The sequence below is a fragment of the Gigantopelta aegis genome, chromosome 9 (assembly GCF_016097555.1).
Source record: "Gigantopelta aegis isolate Gae_Host chromosome 9, Gae_host_genome, whole genome shotgun sequence".
NCBI lineage: Eukaryota > Metazoa > Mollusca > Gastropoda > Neomphalida > Peltospiridae > Gigantopelta > Gigantopelta aegis.
The window spans coordinates 28,681,105-28,707,183 of NC_054707.1; the positions used below are offsets into that span (position 1 = coordinate 28,681,105).

A 26,079-nucleotide genomic window follows, 5' to 3' on the forward strand; every position below is an offset into this window, starting at 1 on the left:
TGCTGTACCAATAGAGCAAATTGGAAGAGAGCAAATTGCCATGGTCTCATATGGTATTAATCATATCACAAAGTCCAGGGTATTCCTCAACCACATAGAAATGGCTGACAAATGTCCAAAGAAATACTGAAGCTGAATTGGATGGTTTGTGATCTGATAACAAGAGCTGTTGACATACTGAGGGAGGAACAAGAGCAAAGGCCCAGAGGACAAAATAAGAAATTACAGATATTGTGAACATAATAGACATTATATTTGAGTCAGATGATAAGACTGAAATAGGAAAGAAAGTCAAGTACTAGGTATGCCTGATGACTATATCTGATGGCAATTATATAAACCTAAGCATAAATTAAACACAATTTAAATACAAATATGTTTTTAAAAATAGTACAAGCTTCTGTGAGATAGATGAATTGTAAATGTTTTAACACACATGCCGAGGAAAGGTACTTATAATTGGTTGGTACTAACAACAGAGGGACATCTTCATAAATTTGTGAACATAGTATATAAACTCCATATACTTAACCATATTTGAATAATGAAGCCAGGTCAATTTGTTTTTTTTTAATAAAAGCTTCAGGCAATCCTAAGTATGTGTATACATAGAAATTAATACATTTCTGGCATTGCTTACTAGTAACTTATTTTGAGAAGTATATAATTATTCATACCTCATATTATATTGTTTTGTAATTGTTATTAACATTTACTTAATAGAATAAAAGGAAGGATGTAGAAATAGAAAATTGTAAACTTCACATATCAGTGTTCTCGCTGCTCCATTTAAGCGGGGCGCCCCGCCCCGCTATTGCATTTTGCCGCCCTCCTTTCACGTTCCCCGCCCACCTTTATTTTTGAGCGCCTTCCTTTATTTTTGAGCGCCTCTCTTTATTTTCCAGCACCTATCTCTGCTATTTCCAAATGCACACTTTTTTCCACACAAAAAACGATCAGTCTGCACACTGGACATCAAAGGAAACAAGCCGCGTGCCGCGTTGTGTACGAAAAAGCAATTGACGAAACATTTACGACAGTTACCGTAACGTAATTTAACAGTATTTTTAACAGCCTCTATTTTGTCCAATATCTGTATCCATTTCTATGTTTGATAGACACAATAAAAGTTATATTTTATGTAAGCAATGAAAACATTTTATTTTTTACGGATTCGGCAATCTCCGATTGAAAAAAACCCCTCTTATTTGGCGCCAAATTTGTCACGTGATCAGAACGGTCATTCAGTCTTTTGTTTCCACTATCTATCGTTTGATATTTTGTCCTCAGTTGCAGATATAATTGGTTGAAACTGATGATTTTTACTTTCTGTTATTCTGTTTATTCAGCAGTTCTTTATAAAATATTGTAAACTTTTAATTTTGAGGGGATATGAACGCTTATAAAAACAACGGAAGTGGTAGTGTTTATCATTAAAATCATTTATCTTGAGTGCCAAATAATATATACACCGCCTTTACAAAAAAGAAACTACTTTTTATCAGCTGGCGATAATATTTTATCACAGATTCATTCGATGAAGATTGAAATAACAAAAATGTATCTGACATTAGGAGATCACTTTACAAACATCTTTATTGTTTTTCGTATATCTTGAAATCTTTATTAAAATAATAATATTAAAACTTTGATCGGTCCAGCAAAACCGGAACTGCCCGTGAATCATTTTCGGTTCAATTAAAAGACAAGTTTTTTTTATAAACCCCTTTGCACTTTTTTTGTAGACAAAATAAGGAGTATGTCTTTTCTCAAAGTCTACCAACACACAGCAATATGATAACCAAACCCCCCCCCCCCCCCCCCCCCCCCCCCCCCCCCCCCTTTTTTTTTTTTTTTTTTTGCTTTTCGTTTTTTGGTGGGTATTTTTTTTTTTTTTTTGAAGGGTGTGGTGCCAACCGGCCGCCCTCCTTTAATTTTCACCCAGCGAGAACACTGCATATATCCTATTTGGGTCACATAAAATGATTGAGAATTGGGAATGAAAGTTAGATTTTTATAGTGCTAGATATTTGCCTGATGACAGTATTCTATGTAGATATCAATTATATACACCAAAACATAAGTTAAGCATAATATAAATAGAACTGCAATTCTAAAATATTACAAAAAGCAACAAAAAACCTAGCTATTGTAAGATAAACTGTTGTGAGACAGATAAAGTGTATATGTAATGCAGACTTGCCTAGAATGGTATGTAAATTCACTTTTTATGTTTTAAGACTTGTGTGTAATATAAAAATATTCAAAATATCCATGTAAATGGTTTAGACAGCATGTACTGCACCATATTTAAGTAATACTGCCTTCAGATATTAAATACAATACAATAATAAAAGGATCAGAATGTTTTAGGTACGGTATGTACATAGAGAATTACGTATATCGGGAACTGTGTAACTTTTGCTGGTGAGTATACCCCCGGTACTATATCCATACCACGTATATTGCATTGCTTTGTGGTTTGTTGTTATGAACATGTAATTTAGCATGAATAGCATTCATAATTTGGTCTTAAACCTGTTCAAAATATGTCTGGATGTTAACTTGAACATTGCCATGCAGTTTTTTCATATACTATGTTTGTAGTACTCAGGACATTTCAAATTCATTGACTCACTATGCTTAGTCAGATGCCAAAAATGTATTATTTTTGGGTGGAATACATTCACCAGTAACCCAGCTTTAAAGTAAAAGCAGTGATATAGTCCAGAATTATTGAAAATTATGTGGAACATTCATCTTGATCAGAAATGTGCCCTGTTGAAAATAAATAGGGTGCCTACACTCAAACACGCCCTACAGGCACACCCACCAACAGATTGCCTGCAGACAAGCTGATTTGAATATGTCTATGGATAGGCTTCAAAGATATACTCATCTTGAAAAATCCCGGGGGGGGGGGGGGTTATAGTGTACGGTCTATTAGTACAAGACTATAAAAATGGAGGCATTAAAATTACAATAATTTATGGCAGGAAAGCTGGGACCAAACAAAAAACTTCTGGCACTATAATATTAAACCCATTATTAACTCTATTAGACCTAAACATAAAAACTCAAATTGATAAAACAATAATTAAACTATGGATAGGAAACTCAATGGCACTTAACAACTGTCTGTCTATTGTAAATAAAAGTTCACCTAATTGTCAGTGCAGCACGCCAGAAGATATGAAACACTATCTCTTGGACTGCCCACTGCATAATAATCATAGAATGCACCTACTAAAAATACTTAACATTAGCAACCCTGCCACCATAATACCTAATAAACTACTACAACCAGATAAAAAAATTAAAAACAAAATCTTTCACGCGCTCTACCAGATCGTACAGTCTACCAAACCAAAGTTATAAACCAACTGTCACCCCTTCAGCCACTGGGAACGGAATTGCCACCATGTTGCACTCGACCACGATTAGCATCCAAACCAGTGGTTGAGCACCAGACAACGGGATATATAAATTAAAATAGGGAAAATAAATAAGGAAAAACTAGCCGCTCAACTAACCAAAATAAACATACTGCCACCACCCACCCTCAGAAGAGAAGTTGCCACCCTGTTGCACTCGACCTGATTAGCACTCCGATTCGGAGGGTGGTTCTGGTGGCAGGATAGGTAACCGATAGTACTAAAATTATAATAGGTTAACCTAGGCTCCCACGTACTCAACTGTTGGCAGATTGTTGTGCTATATATTGGTGTGAGTTTTTTTGGTGTGTTTTTTTCTTTCTTATGTGCATGCTGTAAATAAGTTCCAAATAGCAATTGATATCCTCAACCAAAAAACCAATCATGGTCACCAAAGCACTTAACCAGAATAGAACTCGCCAATTATACCACCTCTTTTACAGAAATATCAAATGAGCGGATTAACCAATCAACGACCAGGAACTGTACATAAACTGAGTACTGTTCATTAAAATATATTCAAATGTTATTATGCACTTATATGTATGTATGTATGGTAGTAGATACAATTCCTTCCACCGCAGACTAAGGTGAGTGATAGTTACTACAACAGAACAGACGATAGCCATTAAAGGAAAACAAGATCAGGGCTCAAAATACAGTGTTAGTACATGCACCGGTGCATGCTAATTTTTGCGTGTGCATGTAACTTTTAAAACTGGGTGCACGCGGTGCATGCTAATATTTTTCAAGTACTGTGTATTGTGTATACTAGTATCCTGTTGTCTAGCAGATTCAGACTCAAGTTGTTGAATTTTGCATATGCATTTCGTAATCTGGTTGCCACATGAAAACGATAACTTTTATCTTATGGGCGCATCCATTTTGTATCCCATAATCCTACTTATAACAATGGCGCCCTTTCGGTCATTTCAGTGAAATATATTTGTGAAAATTGCCGGCAGTATTTTGGTTATATCCGTGAACGGTATTAGGGAACGTGGTCGAGACCGACTTTGGGGTATCCACGCGCATAACACAGTTGTTGTCGTCACTGACAAATTGAACTCCGCCAGATCTGTGATCAATACAAAGTACCGTAACTGCCTTGAACATTTTCTACCTCAGATATGGACACTTGATCAGATGATTGTGAACGTGCAGGTGCGTTACTCGCGTAGTTGACTCGAAGTCAGCCAGTGATTATTTCAATCGCAACTTCTTGTCGAATTCCGTAGGCTAATTTATATTATACCAACAGATATTATCGAGTTAAAAAAGTTGATAACTTGCTTAATACAAAACACAAATATTGGTGCATGTAGATTTTTGTTTTCATTTCTAGCCCTGAAGATACAAGTAAGATTAGCTAACCAGTTTATCTAAGTAACTAGATACCTATAATTCCCCAGGGGGGACTGGGAGGCATACCTACCGATACTCGTGTGTCTGTTATGGATGAATCGTACCTACTACCTAAAAATTATTATATGCAAAGCACTAGGCTTTTTAAAACTACACTCATACTATAAGGGAAATCCCCTTCAAATTAGATAGCTAGAGTAACTAATAACCCCCCACCCCCTTGCATTCACTATGCAATTCAAGGAGGGGGGGGATATGGGTGGCTTTGATCAGCCGTTGGAAACATAGAATAAGGACTCAATACAGTAGGAACAACCATAACATAAAATATAGGTTAACACAAACACGGCATGCACTCTCAACATACCATAGGGTGCATTGACTAATGATAACAATGCACCCGTCCATACATAAAACCAAAATAATGGCCCAGCACGTACTCCAATACCTTATTGGAGTTGGACAAAAGAAACTGGCTTCGAGTACACCAATGCACTGCACCCAGAAGGGACTGGACAAAAGAATACCAGCCCCTTCACCCAAACCCAAAATAAAACTTTCCTTGGCGCTGGCAGGACCTGGGGCAAAACGGACGAACTCACTTCACCGCCATGGCAACAGCATCCACCATCAAGCTCTCCATCACCGCCTCTACCTCGTCCGACCTACACAATTGCTCGAGTCTCCCCTGGGTTGTCATGCCACGATCAGAAGAGATTAGGCCCTTTTTAAGGGCCCTACGGGCAACCTAGGGAGACACCCTACAGCACCAAGAAGGTCATAATAAAGAGCTACTCTCGGAATACTAAAAGCAAAACCTATTGGCTCTTCTCACTATTTCAATTAGAATAACCATCAAAATTGCGCCAAATTTCCTTCATGTAAACGCGCACCTCTTTCTCTTTTGATATAATCCTACGAGACTTTCAAAATTCCATAGCACCAATTACACCCCGCCTGTCACCAACATTTGGACTGCTGGTGCTCCCTTGCACTTGCCAGTGCAGGCGTCCCTCTCTAACCCTCCCCCACCTCTTTCCTGTCCTGGACAGAGGGATCCGGCCAAGGCCGGTTCCTGTGCCCAGTATAGGCGTGCGCTACAACAGCTTGCTCTGAATGTGCACGTAAAGTCTTTCACTTCACTTCAATGTTACATTTTTCAAATTTTATGATTGTGTTAAAAGCCTCTTGGATAAGAAGACTTTTTACCTCAAATTCAAAATGGAAAACTCTATTCCAGGCAATAACAGGACTAAAGACAGAATTTTTTTTAAATTACGGTGATTATTTCCTTCAGAAAAAACAAAAACTAATTAAAAATCTGTTTTGGAAAAATGTATTACAAAGTTGGTTAAAGATACAACAAAAACAGACTGATGATGAATTAATGAGTACAAATATTTGGTATAATAGTCTTATCATTAAAGATGATAAACCTATATTGTATAAACACTATATTGAAAAAGGCATAATTTTTATACAAGATTTATTAATGAGAAAGGACAGTTTATGGATTATGAAGTTTGTAAAGCAAGATACAATATAAAATCAAATTTTTTAGAATATGCCACTTTAATAAGAGCAATCAGAACATTTATTGGCAATATTAAAACTGATAACCAAATATTTGTACCTTTGAACAATCCAATTTTCCCTTTCAATCTAAGAATTTTTCTAAAAGATGCATAGGGATGTAAAACAATACCAATTATTGAACAGGAATAAAGTAATACCTACATCACAAATAAAATATTGTAAATTGGGTTGTACCTTTTCTCCACAAATATGGGGATACTATTACAGTTTACCGTTTTCAGTTTTAAAAGACCCATCTTTAATGTGGTTCCAGTATAAAATCTTACACAGAACTACAGCAACAAATACTTTTTTGCATAAAATAAAATATATAGATTCTGATATTTGTCATTTTTGTTATCTCCAACATTGGAACATTTGTTTTATAATTGTACAAAAATTGCTGAAGTCTGGAAAGCTGTTGAATATTGGTTACAAGCTAAAGATGAACACATCTCATTGGACAAAAATATAGTTTTGTTTGGACTTACAAATCAAAAATACAGATTTATTAATTGGCTAATTATTAATGTAAAATATTACATTTATAGAATGAAAATTCAGAAGTCCGGACTAAATGTTGAGGCACTTCAAAATATAATAAAAGATAAACTGCAAATTGAAAAATATATATTGTATAAAAAAAATGTCAGTTCAGTGAATTTGAAGAAATTTGGAGATCTTGGCAAATTTTCTTCGAAACAAATGGTTAATGGTTATAGTTTGGAAATCTGTCTTCTTTACTCTTTTTTTTTTCTCTCTTTCTTGACTTGAACATTCTCTCTTATTTTTTTATCTGCCCATATGAAACCTGTAATGTAAAGGTATTGTATATTGGTTATTTTTAATAGAGGTTATTCACGTCACATCATTTTGCATCCCTTGTTGAGAATAACCTGTATACATGCATATTTATATATGTACATGCAGGGATTTGTCCAGGATTTTTCACCAGGTTCCCATAGCAGATGAAATTGGGAAAACAAAATAAACAATGAAGACAAATTGAGAATAGGCCTATATGTAGTTATATTATAGACTCATACTGTAAGTAATGACTTCAGGGCCCCCAACCCTGACATTACCAAATGGTTTCTGGGGTAATAAAAATAAAAAAAAATAAAAAAAACTGGTTGACCTCAGGATTAGCGTACTAAAACCCATTAACGCGCGATGAATCGTGTTGGCTTTTGACAGGTTGGCCAAAGTCCCTGATTGTCACACGTCACTGGCATGTTGCTAGATTATTGGACAATTAGTCTCATGGTTCGCACAGACCTTGAAAAGTCCTTGAATTTTAGGGTAGTCCTTTAAAAGTCCTTGAATTTCGTAAATATTAAATTTATGCTTAAAAGGTCCTTGAATTTTGTGACTAAGTGCTTAAATTTTACGAAAACATCCTTAAATTTAAAAATTAAGATCCACTGGAAAAACTATTAAACAGAAAACACTTTTTGTTGATTTTTCGCTAAAATTTTAAACCTGTTGCCGGACATTTTTCACCAAGTATCGGATTATAACACACACCGGAAGTGGCGAGATGCTGTAACTGCGCATGTGTGGGAAACTAAATTCTGACAGAAATTGAATTGAAATGCATGCATAAATTGATGTTGGTGTGCAACCTTTTGCCAAATCAATTCAGAACACCCCTCTTTAAAATTTATCATGGATTATTCCTGAGTGGGGAGAAAATGTGCACAGATCCATGGAAGGAAGGAAATGTTTTATTTAACAACGCACTCAACACATTTTATTTACATTTATATGGCGTCAGACATATGGTTAAGGGCCACACATATATTGAGAGAGGAAACCCACTGTCGCCACTTCATAGGCTACTCTTTTTGATTAGCAGCAAGGGATCTTTTATATGCACCATCCCACAGACAGGATAGTACATACCACGGCCTTTGTTACACCAGTTATGGAGCACTGGCTGGAACGAGAAATAGCCCAATGGGTCCACCGATGGGGATTGATCCTAGACCGACCGCACATCAAGCGAACGCTTTACCACTGGGCTACGTCCCGCCCACAAATCCATGGCTACATGCAAGATGGTCATCATTGTGCCTAAACAGGCAACTACAGGTCACAGAAACCATTGTTTCCGGTACTGTGTTGGTAGCATGTGTGTAAAACCATGGAACCGGAATTTTGCTTCCCTTCATTATTATATAGAGTACGACTATTCAACAAAAGTAATATATATAATATATAATTATATTTTAGAAACAGTTTCCAATGGGTTTCCGTGACCGAAAAAGTGTTTCCCATGAAATTTGAAATCCTATGGCCTGAACTAACATGATTTACTGAAGGACATTAATAACAAGAGGGAATGAATGGCACAGCAGTAGTCTTATCTTTAGACATGAAAAATTAAGAAGGCTTTGGGACCAGAGAAATTAAAAAATATTAATATTTTGTTATGTGGTTTTTTTTCCAGTCCAGATGGATACCTGTTTGACAAAGAAGCTATTCTAGAATATATTCTACATCAAAAGAAAAGTATTGCAAGAAAATTAAAAGAATTTGAAAAACAGAAGAACAAGTTGCATGTATGTATATATTATTGTTGGAAATCGGTTGAAATTTCATCATCGATCATCGGTTGTAATCAGTTAGCACTAATCGATCAACTTTCGATTATACAATCTGTTAGAATGTATAGGAACTTGGAGAGGATCATCTGTTAGAATGTATAGGAACTTGGAGAGGATCATCTGTAAGAATGTATAGGAACTTGGAGAGGATCGGACAAATTAGAAACTATGCATATGTTTTAAAAATATTTCTTACTCACCCATTGGTGAGAACAAACACCATGCTTTATTATTGGTTACACATGGTTGTTATCACATGTATATGTATTAACAATTTCAAGACATACAACTGGCTGCTCCTAGGTCACCAGTGCCATACAACCAATGAAAAACTACACGATGACGTATAGTTAACCTGACATTCATGTGTCTGTGATGTGTAAGTCAGCTACAAGTGCAACGGTTGTAAATAACTCAATCGAAAAAGATGTTAAAATGTGCTTAAAACCTGTTTTTCTTAGATATGTAAGAAATTGAATAATACATTCGTGTCCGTTAGATACCGTTTATCTCACAACTCATTGTTTAAAAATGTATTAAACTCACTTTCGCTTGTTAGATATATTTTAAAACAACTTGTTGTGAGATAAATGGTATCTAACGGCCTCTCATGTATTATACATGTATATGTATATATTTAATCATCATGATCGTCTTTTAAATGTTCTTACATTTCCCAAAACAGATATCTTTTACATAAGACGTGAATTTTAGGTTTGTAGAATATTTTGGGGAACAATATAGGAAAAACATAAATGTAGAGTTCAAATAGTATAATGGATTAATTTCTTCATTGTAGGTCCATATCCATAAGGAACTGAAAAGCTACATTTAAGCATTCTATAGTGATTTGTTATACAACTGAAACAAATTGCAAAGGGAAACATAGGAAATTGCTTAAAATAAAAATAACTATACTTTAGATATAAAATATGCTGGGATTTAGGTTTGTTTTCACGTGTAGGTAAAATAAAAAATGACAGTATACCGTTTATACCGGTATCATAATGCACTTTTATTTTACTTTGTGTTAATGACTGTTTGAACCTTTAAAAATTTAACACGAAAGACAAAGTTTGCCTGTATATATGTCAAATCTGTGACAGTTAATAAAGTTTAATATGTTTATTGTCTTGATAAGAGTTGTTCTTTAACACAGTTGTCAGTTTGTAACTGAATAAAACAAAAGAAGTTGTGGTATATCTATCCATCAAACTGTTTTTAACATTTAAAACGGGGAAATAAACAAGGTTGTACTGAATGCAGTAATTCACAACTCTGACATGCATGAAAATAACAAAATATCTATTGGGCAGCCTCCCACAACTCGGACATGCACTCAATCCACACGCGTCGAGTTTTAGAGGTACATACTTCATTAAATCTTTATGGTGGGACCAAAGAATTAGGTTGAGAGATCAAGTTTATTGAGTTTTCGAAGGTCTTTATTACTAATTTGTATAACAATCTGGCCGGGACTGTCGCTTCAGATTGAGAGATCAAAGTTTTCGATAGATCAAAGGTGGAGTGATCGAAGTTTGACTGTATTATAAAATAAAATAAAATACTTACACAGTTATATTATTATGAATGGGAAAGTCATATTCTTGACGGGACATCACCTTCAAAAGAAGTATTTATTCCCCTAGACGATTGACAACAATATGTAATAAACATAGACAGTATAAAGTTTAAAACCTTTTAGTGTAATAGAAGCTGTAACATTTATGATGATTATGAATCTGCAATTAGCATATTCAGTCTTTTTGCACAAGATAGACATGGAAAGAAGTTATGAGGGTATACAGCCATACCTGTAGGAAAACTGGTCTTGACCACAATACAGGGTTCCATTTCCATCTATAGGAGGACCACCACTGTTACAGTATGTGCCAGTGTAGGCTCCCAAAACCCTTTTCCGCAGTTTCAGTTTTACATATACATATCTTTACCTTAGATTATTGAATATTACTCTTACGGTAATTCATCCATATTTTTTTTCATCTTGATTTATTTATTTTCAGGATGAATCTCTACAACTTAAAAAAGCAGAAGATGAAAGCAAACTGAATGCATTTATTAAACAAGAAAGCAAACCGATTGAAAATAGAAAATGTATAGGAGAGAAAACGGAGGAAGAAAACAGCATTAGCAATATGAAACATGGAAAAGCTAAAGCACTGCCAAGTTTTTGGATTCCATCATTGACTCCAGATGCTGGACCATCTCGGATCAGCAAACCTGTAATTATGTTTATAATAGACTGACTTTATTAGCTAATCAGTATTTTGTTCAGTCTCCTACCGGTTCAACAGGAGGGAACTATATAGATTTCATCTGTCTGTCTGTCCGTCCGTCCGTCCATCTGTCCCACTTACAGTTTTCTGGGTGGGTTTTTTTCATAATGCCTTGTGATATTGAAATGAAATTTTGTGTATAGCTTTATCATATTGTAACGAATTTCATCCAAATGAAACAGATCCCACTCACTTGACAGAAGGGATTTTCAAATTTTACCTGGGTCCAGCTACCCCTTTCGCTTGTAGTCTTGCAAACTGAAAATTCTGACTAATTGAAATAGGTAACCTTGGTACAGGGGTATACCACAACTGTATGCTAAATGTGAACAAACTAAATAACAACATGACAGGTTATATATTTATTCCTGGTAGTTAATATAGGAAATTCAACATTTATAATAATTAATAGAAAATTTAATAATTAAATTCCAATATTACCTCTGTCTACCTTAATCCCTAGTCCTTTTCAATTAAGACATCCGTCAACCAAAAGCATACACCAATATTAATTAGGCTGGATTAGGCCTATCTGCTAGGTCTTCACTTCTAATCAGAGGCTAAAAAACTTCCTATTATAGACTAACGACACCCTTTTCATTAGCTCCGGTTTGCTAATTCGGTAAATGTTCCCTCACACAATTTGTGACAAACCCACGATCCTACTCCCTATTATAGACTAACGGCACCCTTTCATTAATTCCGGTTTGCTAATTCGGTAAGTCTGTCCAATACCACGATAACCTAAGCAGACACTTCACATCCCATCCGAAATAAGCAGGCGACACTATTTGTGAAAGAACCTTCCCCAACCCTGTCAACAGTTAACCAAATATAAATGTTTAATTCCCTATATTTAAACCTTTACCCCTATATTAAAATTTAATTAAGTTTTAATCATTTGGAAGCAAGCACAAGTAACAAAAAATACAGACGTGAAAACCATCAAACCCACCTGCCAAAGCTAAAACTACAAGTGTAGGCTTGAAGGAAAATCATACTCCACAAGATTTCCAGAACCCTTTTTAATTGGTCAGTCAATCATAATTCTAAAATATGATTGGTCAGACAATAGGAGCATTCCGACGAAACCAGTAAAAACTCGGAAAGACACGAGTAACTTTCCATAGAAATGTAAAAATAAATATGGTCTCATACCACACTTATTCCATTTACTACAGTAACGTTCCTGACATTCCCATATAAGTAAGGTTAGTATTGGTGATTAATATAATTAGTAAGAAGAATAATCAGAAAAAGAACTAAATAAAAATAATAACCAAGGAAATATGAAAAAATAGATTGCCAGAAAAACCAGGAACGCTACAATATGCTATTACAGATCAAGTATAGATTTTTGACAGAGTTATAGCCCTTGAACTTAGGAGGTACAGAAATATGTTTTCCAGACTTTTTACTCCAATGCCTCAAGATATTGAGCTTAAATTTTGTGTATGGCTTTACAATGTACTATTACAGATCAAGTTGGACTCTAATGATGATTTACCAATTTTTGACATGTTATGGCCCTTGAACTTAGGAGAAATTAACTTTTTTCCAGACCTTTTTTGGTTTGCTGTTGTAGTACACGTCTGTCGTGGGCGCATGTTCTTGCGTCCATGGCAAGAAAGTGGTGGGTGGGAGGGGAAGGTGGGATTCTCGCTTATGACTTGCGCACTTAAGTAGCACGTAAGACGACTTCTTGTTGTTTGAGGTAAATGAGACAGAGGCAGAGGATTTTGCAGTTTCTCGTGGGAGAGTTAAAGCCATAAAGTTAAAGTAATTTTTTTGCATTATGAATGGTTCGGCCAAAAGTTAAAGTTGTCTTGATTTTTTTTTAATCAGGCTTAAAATGTATCGGACATTATGTGAACCTTGGGTAGGTGGTTTTGGTCCCCCCTCTCCCCCCGTGCTTCTCCTGGTGTACTCTCTTCCTCCATTGCCTCTTCTTCCACTCGACCGCCGGTTGTGGTTGGGCACCGTACACCAAGGTGACATATGCCCAGTCTCCAGTATAGGACACAATGAACTCGGCGAGTTCTCCAAGTGTCTGGATCATAGCCCCAGGGTGGGGGAGGGGGAGATTGACAACACAAGCGGTAAAGTGTAGCTTCATCTCTGAAGAGAAGTGGGAATGTGTCATTAGTTACCAGCTTATTGATAAAAAGGTAACTTTTATGTTTTCTAATTTTTGGATTAGGATGAAAAAGTGAGGTGCCCCATGAGTGGAAAGCCACTGAAATTGAAAGATTTCACAGATGTCAAGTTTACACCAATAAAAGATGGAGATAATAAAACGGCTCTCATCTCCAAAACAGTAAGTGCTATTTTTGAACTATATTATCCTCCATAGCAAATTTAACATATTAGAGATATTTGCTTAGCTATATGTGGAGCATTTGCTGTTATAATAATAATAATGTTGATTAAAAGATTCAAAAACTGTATTAAGGAATGCATTGTCGTCATCTTAAGGTTTGCGATATTGATAATTTAACCTATTTGATATTTATCTCAAGAAGATGTCAGAGATACCAGAGTATGATATACCACTAGCCCACCAAGATAAAGCACTAGCCCAAATTCCTGATCAATTATAACTGGATTTTTTTTATAATTTTTGTAACATTACACATTTACGAGTATAACAGTAAAATAAAACAAACACTTAAATCATGTTGTAACTTTCAGTTTTTTGTCAAGTGTGATCCATTGTCATTGTTCCGTTTTCGCTTTTGCCCTCCCCCCGGGGAAAAATAATTGAGCAAACTCATGGTTGATATCTAAACCCACTATCAAAATAATTAAATTGAAATGAGGGTACGACAGTGTGACACACGGTAATAGATGGTTCAGTGTATTCGGTAGTGGGTGATACATTTAGGGCCCTACGGTGATGCCAATTGCTCAAATACAGGGCATTATCCCGTGTCAGACCGATATCAAAAGAATGTAATGGCGACATCTAATCCTTTGTTAATTGATGAACAAAAAAGGTATCATCTTGTATCGGCAGCTGTGACACATTATCCAGACCACTACACATAATAGGCCAAGCAGAGTCATTGCATGTGCGGTTACCATTAAAGTAAATTATTTTCCTGATTGCCGATAAGCACATGTCAGCGAAGTGTTAAATTAGAAAACAGTAGGTAAATAAAACAAACACTGAAATTCAAAGCATGACTGGGGTTTACTTGATTGAGATTAACCTGTCGTCGCGATTGGTGATTTCCAAGTTCTTAGCCTAAAACATATGTGCGAGATTAACTACCACGTGACGTGTCCAACCAATCAAAACATGCATGTCATTAGATTTATTTCCTGTGCCAGAAACTTGAAAGGGAAAAGTAAACAATGCATGCTGTAACTGTGGTGATGTAGAGATAGCACGTTACTGCAGTTTGCAGACCTAGTTCAAGTGGATTATTATTATATACTGATTGCGTTGTTGATATAATATTCGATGACAAACATCGCAATCAAATTTATTAAACGAAATTTCAGCAGAGAGAAAAAGAAGAAAAAAACTAAAACACGATCGAGTGATAAGGAGGGGGTTTATCACTTAAAAACCACTATCCACGGACGTCGGGCTAGCGGATTTGTCACACTCTGGATACTCGTGAAAACAGGCTCCTGTGCACCAAATAAAATGACCACAAACCAACTGTAAAGTTTGTAAATGGTTGTGATTTGTGTGTACACACCACAAGTGTGCAAATTGTCTCATACTGTTGTAAGTTTAACATGTTTCATTTCAAATTGACATTTATAAATGGTTGCCACAGAGCAGTATGTTATAATTCAAATGTATATTATGATCGATTTGTTTGGCTTCTATTTTTAGGCCAGATATGTATGTGCAATTACAAATGATGTGTTGGGTAACTCTGTACCTTGTGCTATATTGCGAACATCGTGAGTTATTTTATATTGCATGTTTATTTCTATTAAATGTTTGATTTCTCTAAAGTATTAAATTTTGCCTCAATTTTTTTCTTTTTTTTCAAAATTTACAATTATTACATTTACAATAAACATATTTTGCAAGAGTGGGTGCTGGATTACTTAAAATTGGTTTTGTGTATGTATAGTATGCAAAAAATGTGTGTGTACCTGTGTGTATATACAGTGAAACCCTGCTATTAAGACCACCAATGAGACTTAATAAATATGGTCTTATTAGCGGGGTGGTCTTATTAGTGGGTTACTATCATTTTAAGTTGATTATAATTTATATACAATTATAACATAAGAAATATATTGCAAATATCATTTATTTGAATTATTTACAGTGAGAACTAAAATATAATTAAGAGCTAATGTCGATATGAATTTATAAATACTGCATATTAGGCGAATTATAGGATAAACCTGTCTATTGTTGAATTTGACATTTCTAATAACGATGTTGTGTATAAAATTATATCGAAATAGTGACAGTATGACTACAACATTTATGTTTGGTTTTCAGCAATTTGACACAACTCGCTCAAAATACACAAACTCGCTTTGTCAATATTGTCTCTCCAAATAACACTTGTTTTGTTACCTACTGAATTAGATGGTCACCTTGATGGAGCGATATTTGAGTTAACAATTAGCTCCACCCTGTCTCGTTGGGATGACTGAATATGTATCTTCAACTAAATAATATATATACGTGTCGAGGCAATTTCGTTTTGGGCTGGGCATTAAAAGTAATTGCAGTGATGCTCTTCTTAAAGGGACATTCCCGAGTTTGCTGCATTGTCAGATGTTTCCGACTAATAAAATATTTCTACGATTAAACTTACATATTAAATATATTTTCTTGTTTAGAATATCAGTGTCTGTATATTTAATGTGTTTCTGGTCGTCTTAATATTTGTAAGAAGCCAAAATTGGATTTTGTCTTAAAATAATTTCGTACATAAGAAAAAATCTTTTTTAGGAAATAAAATGAAATTTAACCTTTTACAAATATTAGAACGATCAGAAACACATTTAATATACGGCCACTAATATTTTATGCAGAAAAATATATTTGATATTTAATTACTTTCGTCAAGAAGTCTCTGTTAGTCGATAACATTTTTAAAATTGCAGCAAACTCAGGAATGTCCCTTTAATAAGTTACATAATTTGTATAGTCAGTGTGATTTTTTATAAATGTGTTTAATTAGCATGTAACTGTAATCAGAATGTGTGCAGGCTTGTGGGTCACTTGACTGACTGCAGTATGAAAACAACCAATCAGCACGTTACATCACTCATTAATATTAACTAGGTTACAATGTTTTCCAGAAACTAAAAGTTCCGGTATCCTTTTTTTATGCTCCACAGATTAAACTAACATGATTACTCTTTGACTATGCTACCTGTCATTTGTTCACAATTGAGGGTGGGATTTAGCTCACGTCAGTTGAGTGCTCACTTGAGGTGCTTGCGTCACAGGATCGAACCACCTCAGTGGATCCATTCAACTGATTAAGGTTTTTTATCGTTCCAACCAGTGCACCACAACTGGACAAAAGCCATGGTATGTGCTTTCCTGTCTGTGGGAAAGTGCATATAAAAGATCCCATGTTGCATTAAAAAAAAATCTGGCAGATTTCCTCTGACTCTTGAGTCAGAATTACCAAATGTTTGACATCCGATAGCCGATGATGCATTAATCAATGTGCTCCAGTAGTGTCGTTAAACAAAACAAACAATTGTTAACAATCAGCAAGAACAAAGAAACCATTAGATGTGTGACTTTTTAATACTTGTGTAAATGAAAAATGCTGAAAATTTGCTATAATAATATGGTCACTTTGGATGGGGTTGAAATGCACGAAAAACGACCAGTGGGTCTCACTTTACTGGTTGTAATCTGCAATAGCGAGGTGGTCTTAATACCAGGGTAGTTTTACATGTAAAATAATAAGGAAATATTCCAGTCTTTAATACTGGGGTGGGGTCATTAGGTGGGGTTTCACTGTACATACAAAAAAAACCCAGGCAAGTTTAAAGATATATAATTATAGCCATGTAGTTATTGTTGACATCTAAATACAGATTTTTCCATGCTGTGTGCAATAAAAAAAAAAAAAAAAAAGTGGTTTACTGCTTTCCACTCATTGCTATCTTTCCCCACTACCCTTAATAGTTAAGAAAACACAAATAGAGTGTAGTTGTAATGTTTTATATCTATTTGTTTTTCAGAGGTAATGTTGTCACAATGGAATGTGTAGACAAAATAATCAGGAAGGACATGATAGATCCAACAAATGGAAAAAAGTTACTGGAGAAAGACATCATACAGCTACAAAGGGTAATGGAGGTTTCATTCATTTTAAAATGTTCTTTTCATAAATAACTTGACCTCTGACCTGTGGTACTCCCAACACACCTAGTTCTGGACATACCAATAGCCAATCAAATGGCTAGAATCTTTCAATAGAATTAAAACAAAAAACAATTTTATATTTTTAAATCATACTTGAACAAAAACTAATTGCAGTCCGTTCTTAAATGAGTAGCTCATACTTTCCACATTCAAATCATCTTAAAAGAAAGGTCAAGCAAGACATTTGGCCTGGTAGACATATTCAACAAAATATTTAATGTACATTATTGCTTAATATCAACAAGTACATTGGTATATTTAATTAATACAAAAAAATAAAATGTATGGGCTATTGTATATAATGGGCGCATGTAGTCACATGGTGAAAAAGGCGTCACATCAGGAATGCTGTTCAAAGCACATGAGCCTTGTTACTGCAGATCGCTGTCACTCAGCCTTACAAGTTGGTGCCAACCGTTAGTCCGGTTTGGCATCACCGCGGTGTCAACAAACAAACATGTTCCACCGTTTTCTGCGACAACACCAGATAACACGGCTAAAGCAAATTAATAAATATGTCTTTACATTATTATTTGTTTGAATCGTGTTTATTACTCTTCCATTTACGATTTTTAGTGAAATCGCTGCCATCTTGTATTTTCTTCTTTTGTGTTTATGATTTCTCGTTATTTATTTATTTCTCGTTATTGTGTGTCATATTTAATTAATCAATATTAATAGTGACAAACCCTTTTAATTTCATATAGTATGTAAGCTATGACCATTTCGATCCAATGGCAAGACTGACTTCGTCAAAATAATTTATTTTACATCCGAAAGGATGGCGGGACATGCAAAGTTTTGGGAGGAAATTACAACCATTATTTATTTTTTATCAGACTGTTCTTATAAGTCTGTGGTTTATTATTATTATCATTATGTTGTTATTATTACTATTAATTTATTTTATTATTTTTATTTATTTATTTATTATCATTAATAGTTGTTTAATGTGACTATGATTGCTACGGACTTCATTGCTACGAAATAGGCCTATATTTTGGCAGCGGTGTACATTGGTTTGATTGGTTCAAACTGAAACGGTCGTAAAACAATCCTGCCTGTGTTCAGCCTCTTCAAAAAACTTCGCTAACCATTTCGTGCTCACTGTCATAATCCATCATTGTTTAGTGGCTTCTTTTTATCAGGTCAGGTCATAGGTGCAAATATTAATTTTGGTTATTTTTCTGATTTCTTCAAATGTGAATGGGGTATAGACAGGGTGACCCTATTTCTCCTTCTTTGTTCGTTAGATGTGTTGAATTATTGTCTCTTGTGGTAAAACGAAATGAACATATTAAAGGCATAGGCATAAATAATCAAATGTACACCATATTTCAGTACGCAGACGATACAAACTTTCGATGGATCAGAAAGAACGTTATCAGAACTATTGAAAATGCTTTAATGTTTTGCCCTGTTCTGGACTTTGGACTTAAGCTTAATACAGATAAAAGTGTAGCTATTTGGTTTGGCTTAAAGATAGGTTCAAATCAAAATACTTACCTTCTGAAATGTGGTATACAAAGTGATGATTTATGTACTTTTTGCAGTGAAGAAGCTGTGTCATTGCTCTCATTTTCAAATGTTTTGGCAACAATTCAAAACATGGTTTGATTTTAAATCTTAATATAATCGACATTTTACTTGGGAATTCTTTATAGAGTATCTTACTCATTGTCTTAGATAAAAAAACAAATATATATATATATATTTGTAAATATGCCAAACGAAATCCTAAATGTTCAGCTATAAGTATAATAAAATATAATAGAAATATTGAAAAGTATATTTATGCAAATAATTACCATTTCACAAGCGAGTGGGATATACTGGCCATATAGATAGTTAGTACTTACGATCTTTCAAAAATACGGTGCTATGTTATGACAAAACCAACTCAATACATAAGTGAAAGTTAACTTTTGATAAACCTATCGGCCGACAACAACGCTTTGGATTATTTATGTATTTATTTATTTATCTTCATTATCATTTTTATTTTTCATTTATTCTTTTTTTTCAATAATTATTATTAATTTTGTATTATTATTACTATTTTGTTTTTCTATTTGTTTATTTTATTTCCTTCAAAAAAGGTCGGGTTATAGGTTTCGTATCACGTTTTCTTACTGCAGTTGGAGCTGACGTCACTTCCCGTCCGACTGTTAGTAGCAAAATTCTTGATTAAAAATGAATTCTAAAATTGTTTTTTATTTTTTAAACTGGCGGTATGTGTTCTTGTATTTGAGTTTACCCTTCCTTTCATATGGTAATCAGTTTGGCCTAAAGGGGGTATTAACTAATTCAACCAAAACAAAGGGTAGTAATTAACTTAAAAGAAAAATTTGTGGCTTAGTTCCTCCATATATACACACACAGAGAGAGAAACTTCAAAGCTGAACAGAAATTCTCTCCAAACCAAATATTTTTTAGTCCTAGTACAGAACAATCTCTATAAAAGACATAGCCCTTGGCTTATGCATAATTTTACTTGGCAGTGATAGAAATAAGAATAATTTTTCACTAGTCCACCGGACAAATACATCTAGAAATTACTTGCCCACCAATATTTTCACTTGTCCAAATAAATGGTTTGTTTTATTAAAGTACCAGGATGATGATTGCTAAAAATAAAATTGCAGTGAACATTTCTACTTATCCACTGGCACATTTTGCTTGTCTGAATAGATTTCCACTTGTCGGGACAAACGGACAAGTGTTTATTTCGAACACTGCTTGGTCTCATGGGTATCGGGTTTAGAGGGCTTTCACTGTATATGGCTACCTGAGCATAAATATGTTGTTTTTCTCTCTTTAGGGTGCAACAGGATTTTCAGGAACTGGTCTTAAGTTGAAAGCTACAAAAGCAGGATCTTCACTTCAGGCCTGAATGGTGTATTCCTGATATAAAAAGATACTGTATGATGAGTGGACTTTAAAGTATGTTGCTTGCCTGAGGTGTGGTGGGCCATAGGATTGTTCACACTTGATGGGACTTGTCCTGGTTCTCCCCTTCTTCACAACTGGCATCTAGTGTCCTGTCTAGAACAACCAGCATTGAACCAACAGATCTGTCAGGGCATAAAATTTTGCCCAAATGATTTTGTCATTCGTCTGTCGGTTATGCAAAATCAATATCAACATAAACAGTGTATTGTTCATACAAAAGCTGTAATCGTTCGTCAGAAAATGTTTTAAGAAATTTATCACTACTGTTGGAAGAGTATAAGCCAACATTGCCGGTGTGAGAAAAATACAATGTATCTGTTTGAAATCAGCATCGCAGTCAATACAATTTCTGCGCTGTATTTAGAAGACTCAAAAAAGTTTAGTAACATAGTTGTATGTTCCCTTTGATCATTTCACTATGTGCACAAAATCATGTGCTGTTTGGAAATTAAAGGGACAAAATACACATATCCTACTTTTTCTTTATTTTTTAAACAATAGCTTATCTTAAACATGTTTTAAATGTAAAATACTACACGCATAAAAACATTTGGGATTTCCTATGACTTAATTATTTCAAATTTTTCGTTTAGCGGGTGGAAGAAAAATAAATAGCAGTAAATAAAATTTTGCATGTATGATTTTGCCGCTCGTCTGTTTGATTATGCAAAACCAATTGAATATCAACATAAACAGATCGTTCTTGCAAAAGCTGTAATCAGTCATCAGAAAATCCAAACAAACTTGTGTTGGCTAATATCATCAATGTTTTGAAAAATTGCGTGCTGTGGGAAATCGTTGACCTAGTTGTATGTCATGTGTGCTTGATGGTAATATTCAAACCGTCTACATTCGTTATAAAATGCAACCCTACAGGATTCGACTCTTGTATAGCTTCCTTTGAGTCTATTAATAGAAAACGTGATGGCATTCTAGTGACTGTACCTAGTGTTGGACAGAATGACCGCTATTAACTTTGTGACTGTCAATGCATGCCTCATCTAGCTCTCGCGAAGGTACCTGTGCAGTTACTATGTATTACAAACATGCACCGCGGTACGTGAGATCTCATGCCATTGTCACGGGAAAATCGTTGTCTTGTTACAATGAATAGCATTTTACAGAATATCTAATTTCCAATGAATCCAAACTGACGCTAATAAGTTTTTGTTAAATTATATCGAGGTTTTAAAATGTTTGACAAATATCATGTACAGATCAATATTATACTTGAAATTGGTTTAATATGTTTTTTTAAAAGCAGAAATTTTTTCCCAAAAGAGGTTAACAAAGATTTTGATACAAGTCGATTTTTGTGTGTCAGTCAGGTTAGGACAAACAAACCTAATTTTTTTTTTTGCCTGGTAGCTTTGAAGTTAGTCCTAGAACACAAAAAGTATATTTTCGTATTTATGATAGGAGTAAAGCTATGAAAATCACTCGTCTTAGATTCTTGTTTGAATATATTTGCCTATTAACCTTTTCATTTGCATCTAACTACTGAACCCACATGAACAACTTATTGGTTGTCTAAAAAATTCAAATTTTATGCCCTGCATTTTTGTAACAGCATTTTGGATAACAGCACTAGGTGGGGGAGGAGCAATTGTCCTCCTTGATACCCTCATCTTATACACTTACGCTGTCTACCTTCATGAATTCCACAGGAGTCCTGGTATTTGATCACGTTTTCTGTTCTTCTGCCCTGCAGAACGTTTCTCTTTAAAAAAAAATCTAAATTTTCTGAGCATAATAAATACATTAAAAAACAGTGGTAATGAAGGTAATCATATGTGAAAGCAAGTCCAAGAAGAGATTAATTAACACACACACACAGAGGGACACTGAGTACAAAATCTGCACACTGTAAAAGAAAAAAATCACAAGAAAAGACATAGGTGGATATTTGCTAAAACTTTAACAAAATCATATAACGATGCACATGAAAAGAGAAGACATTGTTTTAAAATTTAAAGAAAGGGACAATTAAGGCATTTGGCCTGGTATGCATAGTCAACGATATATAATAAACATTGCTTAATATCAACAAGTATAATTGCATTGTTAATTAATAAAATGGTTAAATGTGACGACTATTATATATAACAGGCGCGGCCATTTTGTACCATCCCAGTGAATACGCCCTCTGGCGAGCTGGTGGTTACGTAATAACTAACGTGTAACGTCGGGAATTAGTCTTCAAACTGAAGAAACAAAACATACCTGATTTTTGCGGATGCATCGCAATGTTCTGTAATAATATTCATCTCAGTAAGTCGACAACAAGTATATATTATTTTTCAATACAAAATAAACCACCATTGTCAAAGTGTTGAAATAACTGTATTATGTTTTGTACATAAATTAACCCACGTACTGAAATAATAATCAGTGTTTTCTTGGTTAATTGGTCTTTTCTTTCGGTAGCCTGTACCTGTGGTTCCTGATTGGCAGGTGTCTATTTAGACGGTCCCCAGACACACTGTCTAGACACTGAAAAGACATGCCTCTTTTATTAAGATCACAAGGTATTGTTTGATAGCCGTGTGGACACCCCTCAAATCGTAATGGACATTATCAGCCGTCCTGCTTTATTACTATAAGTAATTCTGTAAAACCCTTGATTAAGTAGACTTTCCCATCTAAAATCACAAAACTGACTAATTACATAGTCCCAAAGAAAAGAAAATTATCACTTGGGTATCGTGAGTGGTCGTTTTTTCTCGACCATACCCTTACTAATAGGCCTAATAATAATAAAAAAATCTTTGGATTGTTTTAAAGAGAAAAATACTATCCATTTCGTTCTATTGATGCAAATTGAAATATATTTAGTTAGTTTATTATACTATCAAGTCATTTATGTTGTTTTACAAGTCAGGTTGATAAAAACGAAGCACCTTGTCGTAAATTAGAGCGTTTGTTTACACTGTGCTTAGAGGATTTCGACAGAGCTGACGTCACTTGGCCCCAAGTTATACCACTGGACGTCACAAATTTAAAACAAAATGGCTGCCCCCAGTTAGCAGGAATAATCATGTTTTTTTTATTAACTCTAAAATTACGTGTTTTTCATTTGTTAAAGTGTCAGTATGTATTGGTGGTCCGGGTATGCATCTTTCCAACACATAAGGCTCTTAATCAAGTTGACCCTTCCTTTAAGACAAATGTGAAATTGTTCTAAATATATACATGATAATGTTTATTTGGTAATATGAGCAACTGTATCTTGTTGTTTGTTTTGGACTCCTTTGTAGTGTTCATATATCATAATGTAATATTTTTTTAATTTTTTAATTTTTGTTTTAACACCTGGTTTTTAACTAAATAAGGCATTCGTAATTCACACGAAACATGTCCTATACCCTCAGGATAATTCGGAATGTGTTCAAATTATTTTTAAATCACTGGCATGATTCTGCAAGTAAGGTTTTGATTGGTGGACATGCTGTTAGATCCACATGTAATAGTGGAGCTAATTTTAATTAGATTGATTCAAATACTATTATAAAATAAGACACAAAAAAAGGAGGTTTTTAATAAAGGCATTTAAATCTCCTCAATGTCTTGTGTCACTCCATTTTCTTTCATGTAGATTATGTGAGATGAATATGTTGATTTGCTGCATTTATAGGTTTTATTAGCTCAGTCGGTTGAGTGCTTTTGTCACAGGATCAAACCACCTTGATTGATCCATTCAACTGATTGGGATTTTTCTCGTTTCAACCATAGCACAACTGGTCAAAAACCGTGGTATGTACTTTCCTGTCTATGGGAAGATCCCTTGCTGCATTATAAAAATGTAGCGGGTTTCATGTGAGAATTGCCAAATGTTTGACATCCAATAGCTGATGATTAATTAATCAATGTGTTCTAGTGTTGTCTTTAAAAAACAAACTTTAACTTCTCCGGGTTTTTTCATCAGTTTTATTAAAAAAATGTTGGCACTATTTCAGGCACCACACCATCATTTGTCAAGTTGTTATTTATTGTAGCAGCTTAATATAGTCCGGTTTAGGAAACGGCACTTTATTAAAACAAAATTCTGAAATGCAACCATCACTGGGCAGAATTCCTTTGTCGCCTCCATTATAATGCACAACTTGATTGTGTTATCTTGATTCAATGGTGGGCATTGAGAAATCATGAGGGAGAGATGGGGATTTGTGCACTGCTTCCGTCAAAAGGGTACCGATGAATTGGCATGTAACTCTATGCCCAGTGAAGTTAAAATTCATATCAAACCCACACAGTCAACATTTTTGGAAAAACTCTGTAAATAAATCTTATTTTACACTAATTATGAAAACAACCGATGGAACAGCCAACGTAAAGATTGAACGGTACTGCATTATCTATTACTTCGATAACAATGCAGCTAAGGCTGTTCTAGCATTTTGTTTTCAACCATGTTTTAAAAAATGAGATTAATCTATATAATTTAATAATTGTAAAGAAACCTTTTTTTTATTCACAACATTTTAGTGAAAAATGTATGGTATGGGTTTAAAACTCCGTAATATTGTTTTAACATTTTAATATGTTTTAACATTCATTATTATTATTATTCATCGATTCCCTTTTCAGCAAACTGACTATAATGAAAAAAAAAAAATTCTTGAATGCATTTTCTCAGAATGCATCACATTTAAAAAAAAATTAAAAAATTCACCCGAGTTTTTTTTCTTGAATTCATATACATGTATCTACATGTATATAATTTCTGCCATCTTTCATCATATATGGCGTTTTGTATCAAATGGCATGCCTAATGAGCTTTTGAACCACTTTCAATTTTCAACCCTTGTCAGGGGCGTAGGCTGGGGTGGGGGTGGGGGTCGAACACGCACACACATACACACCCACTGAAGCAAATGGTCCGTTTTCAGAACTAAAACATACAGGTTTATACATATAGAGTTTCTGGTGGTGCAAAAACAAAACGGAAAAAGGGTCCACTTGTTCATATTCGAACCACCCTCCCCAGGTCCAGATCATGCTACGCCCCAGCTTATCACACAAGCCTTTTCTCTCACCGTTTCTTTTCGTTTCCATATTTTTGTAGGTGATTGTAAAATCACTTTCCTAATGACTTGGGTATTATGTCAATATATAGAAAAGTGAAACTGTTTAGTTAAGAACACTAGCTAGCAATGATCAACAGATGGGACAGCACATACCATTGCATTTGATACATTCTGGGGCAAATAAACCCATTCAAAGAATGGCTCCACTATGACCCAAGCACACGTAACCTGATTTGCTGATCACGTGGTACAGGTGCACATGTCCTTGTTCATTTTGCAACGGAAAACGGTAGAGGACAAGACCACTGGCTAGAATCTGAATTTGAACGTAACCTCGCGGTCGGTATGCTCGAAACTGGAATGGCGCATAATGAGGTCGCAAGACGTTTTGGCGTGCATCGAAACACGATACAGAATTTGTGGCGACGTTACCAACAGCAGGGC

At 34.7% G+C, this 26,079-nt stretch overlaps 1 protein-coding gene across 3 annotated transcripts in view; it reads left to right on the forward strand.

Moving 5' to 3' along the window:
• The window catches only part of LOC121380890 (nitric oxide synthase-interacting protein-like), a 48,154-nt gene extending 27,080 nt beyond the window's left edge, over positions 1-21,074 (forward strand). For all 3 annotated transcript variants that reach the window (XM_041509907.1, XM_041509906.1, XM_041509905.1), the window contains exons 4-9: positions 8,827-8,938; positions 11,008-11,226; positions 13,481-13,597; positions 15,131-15,201; positions 17,473-17,581; positions 20,478-21,074. In XM_041509907.1, coding sequence (XP_041365841.1) covers positions 8,827-8,938; positions 11,008-11,226; positions 13,481-13,597; positions 15,131-15,201; positions 17,473-17,581; positions 20,478-20,549 — 700 coding nt within the window. In that variant the 3' untranslated portion in view covers positions 20,550-21,074. The remainder of the gene's footprint in view (positions 1-8,826; positions 8,939-11,007; positions 11,227-13,480; positions 13,598-15,130; positions 15,202-17,472; positions 17,582-20,477) is intronic.
• Positions 21,075-26,079: the final 5,005 nt, after the last annotated feature.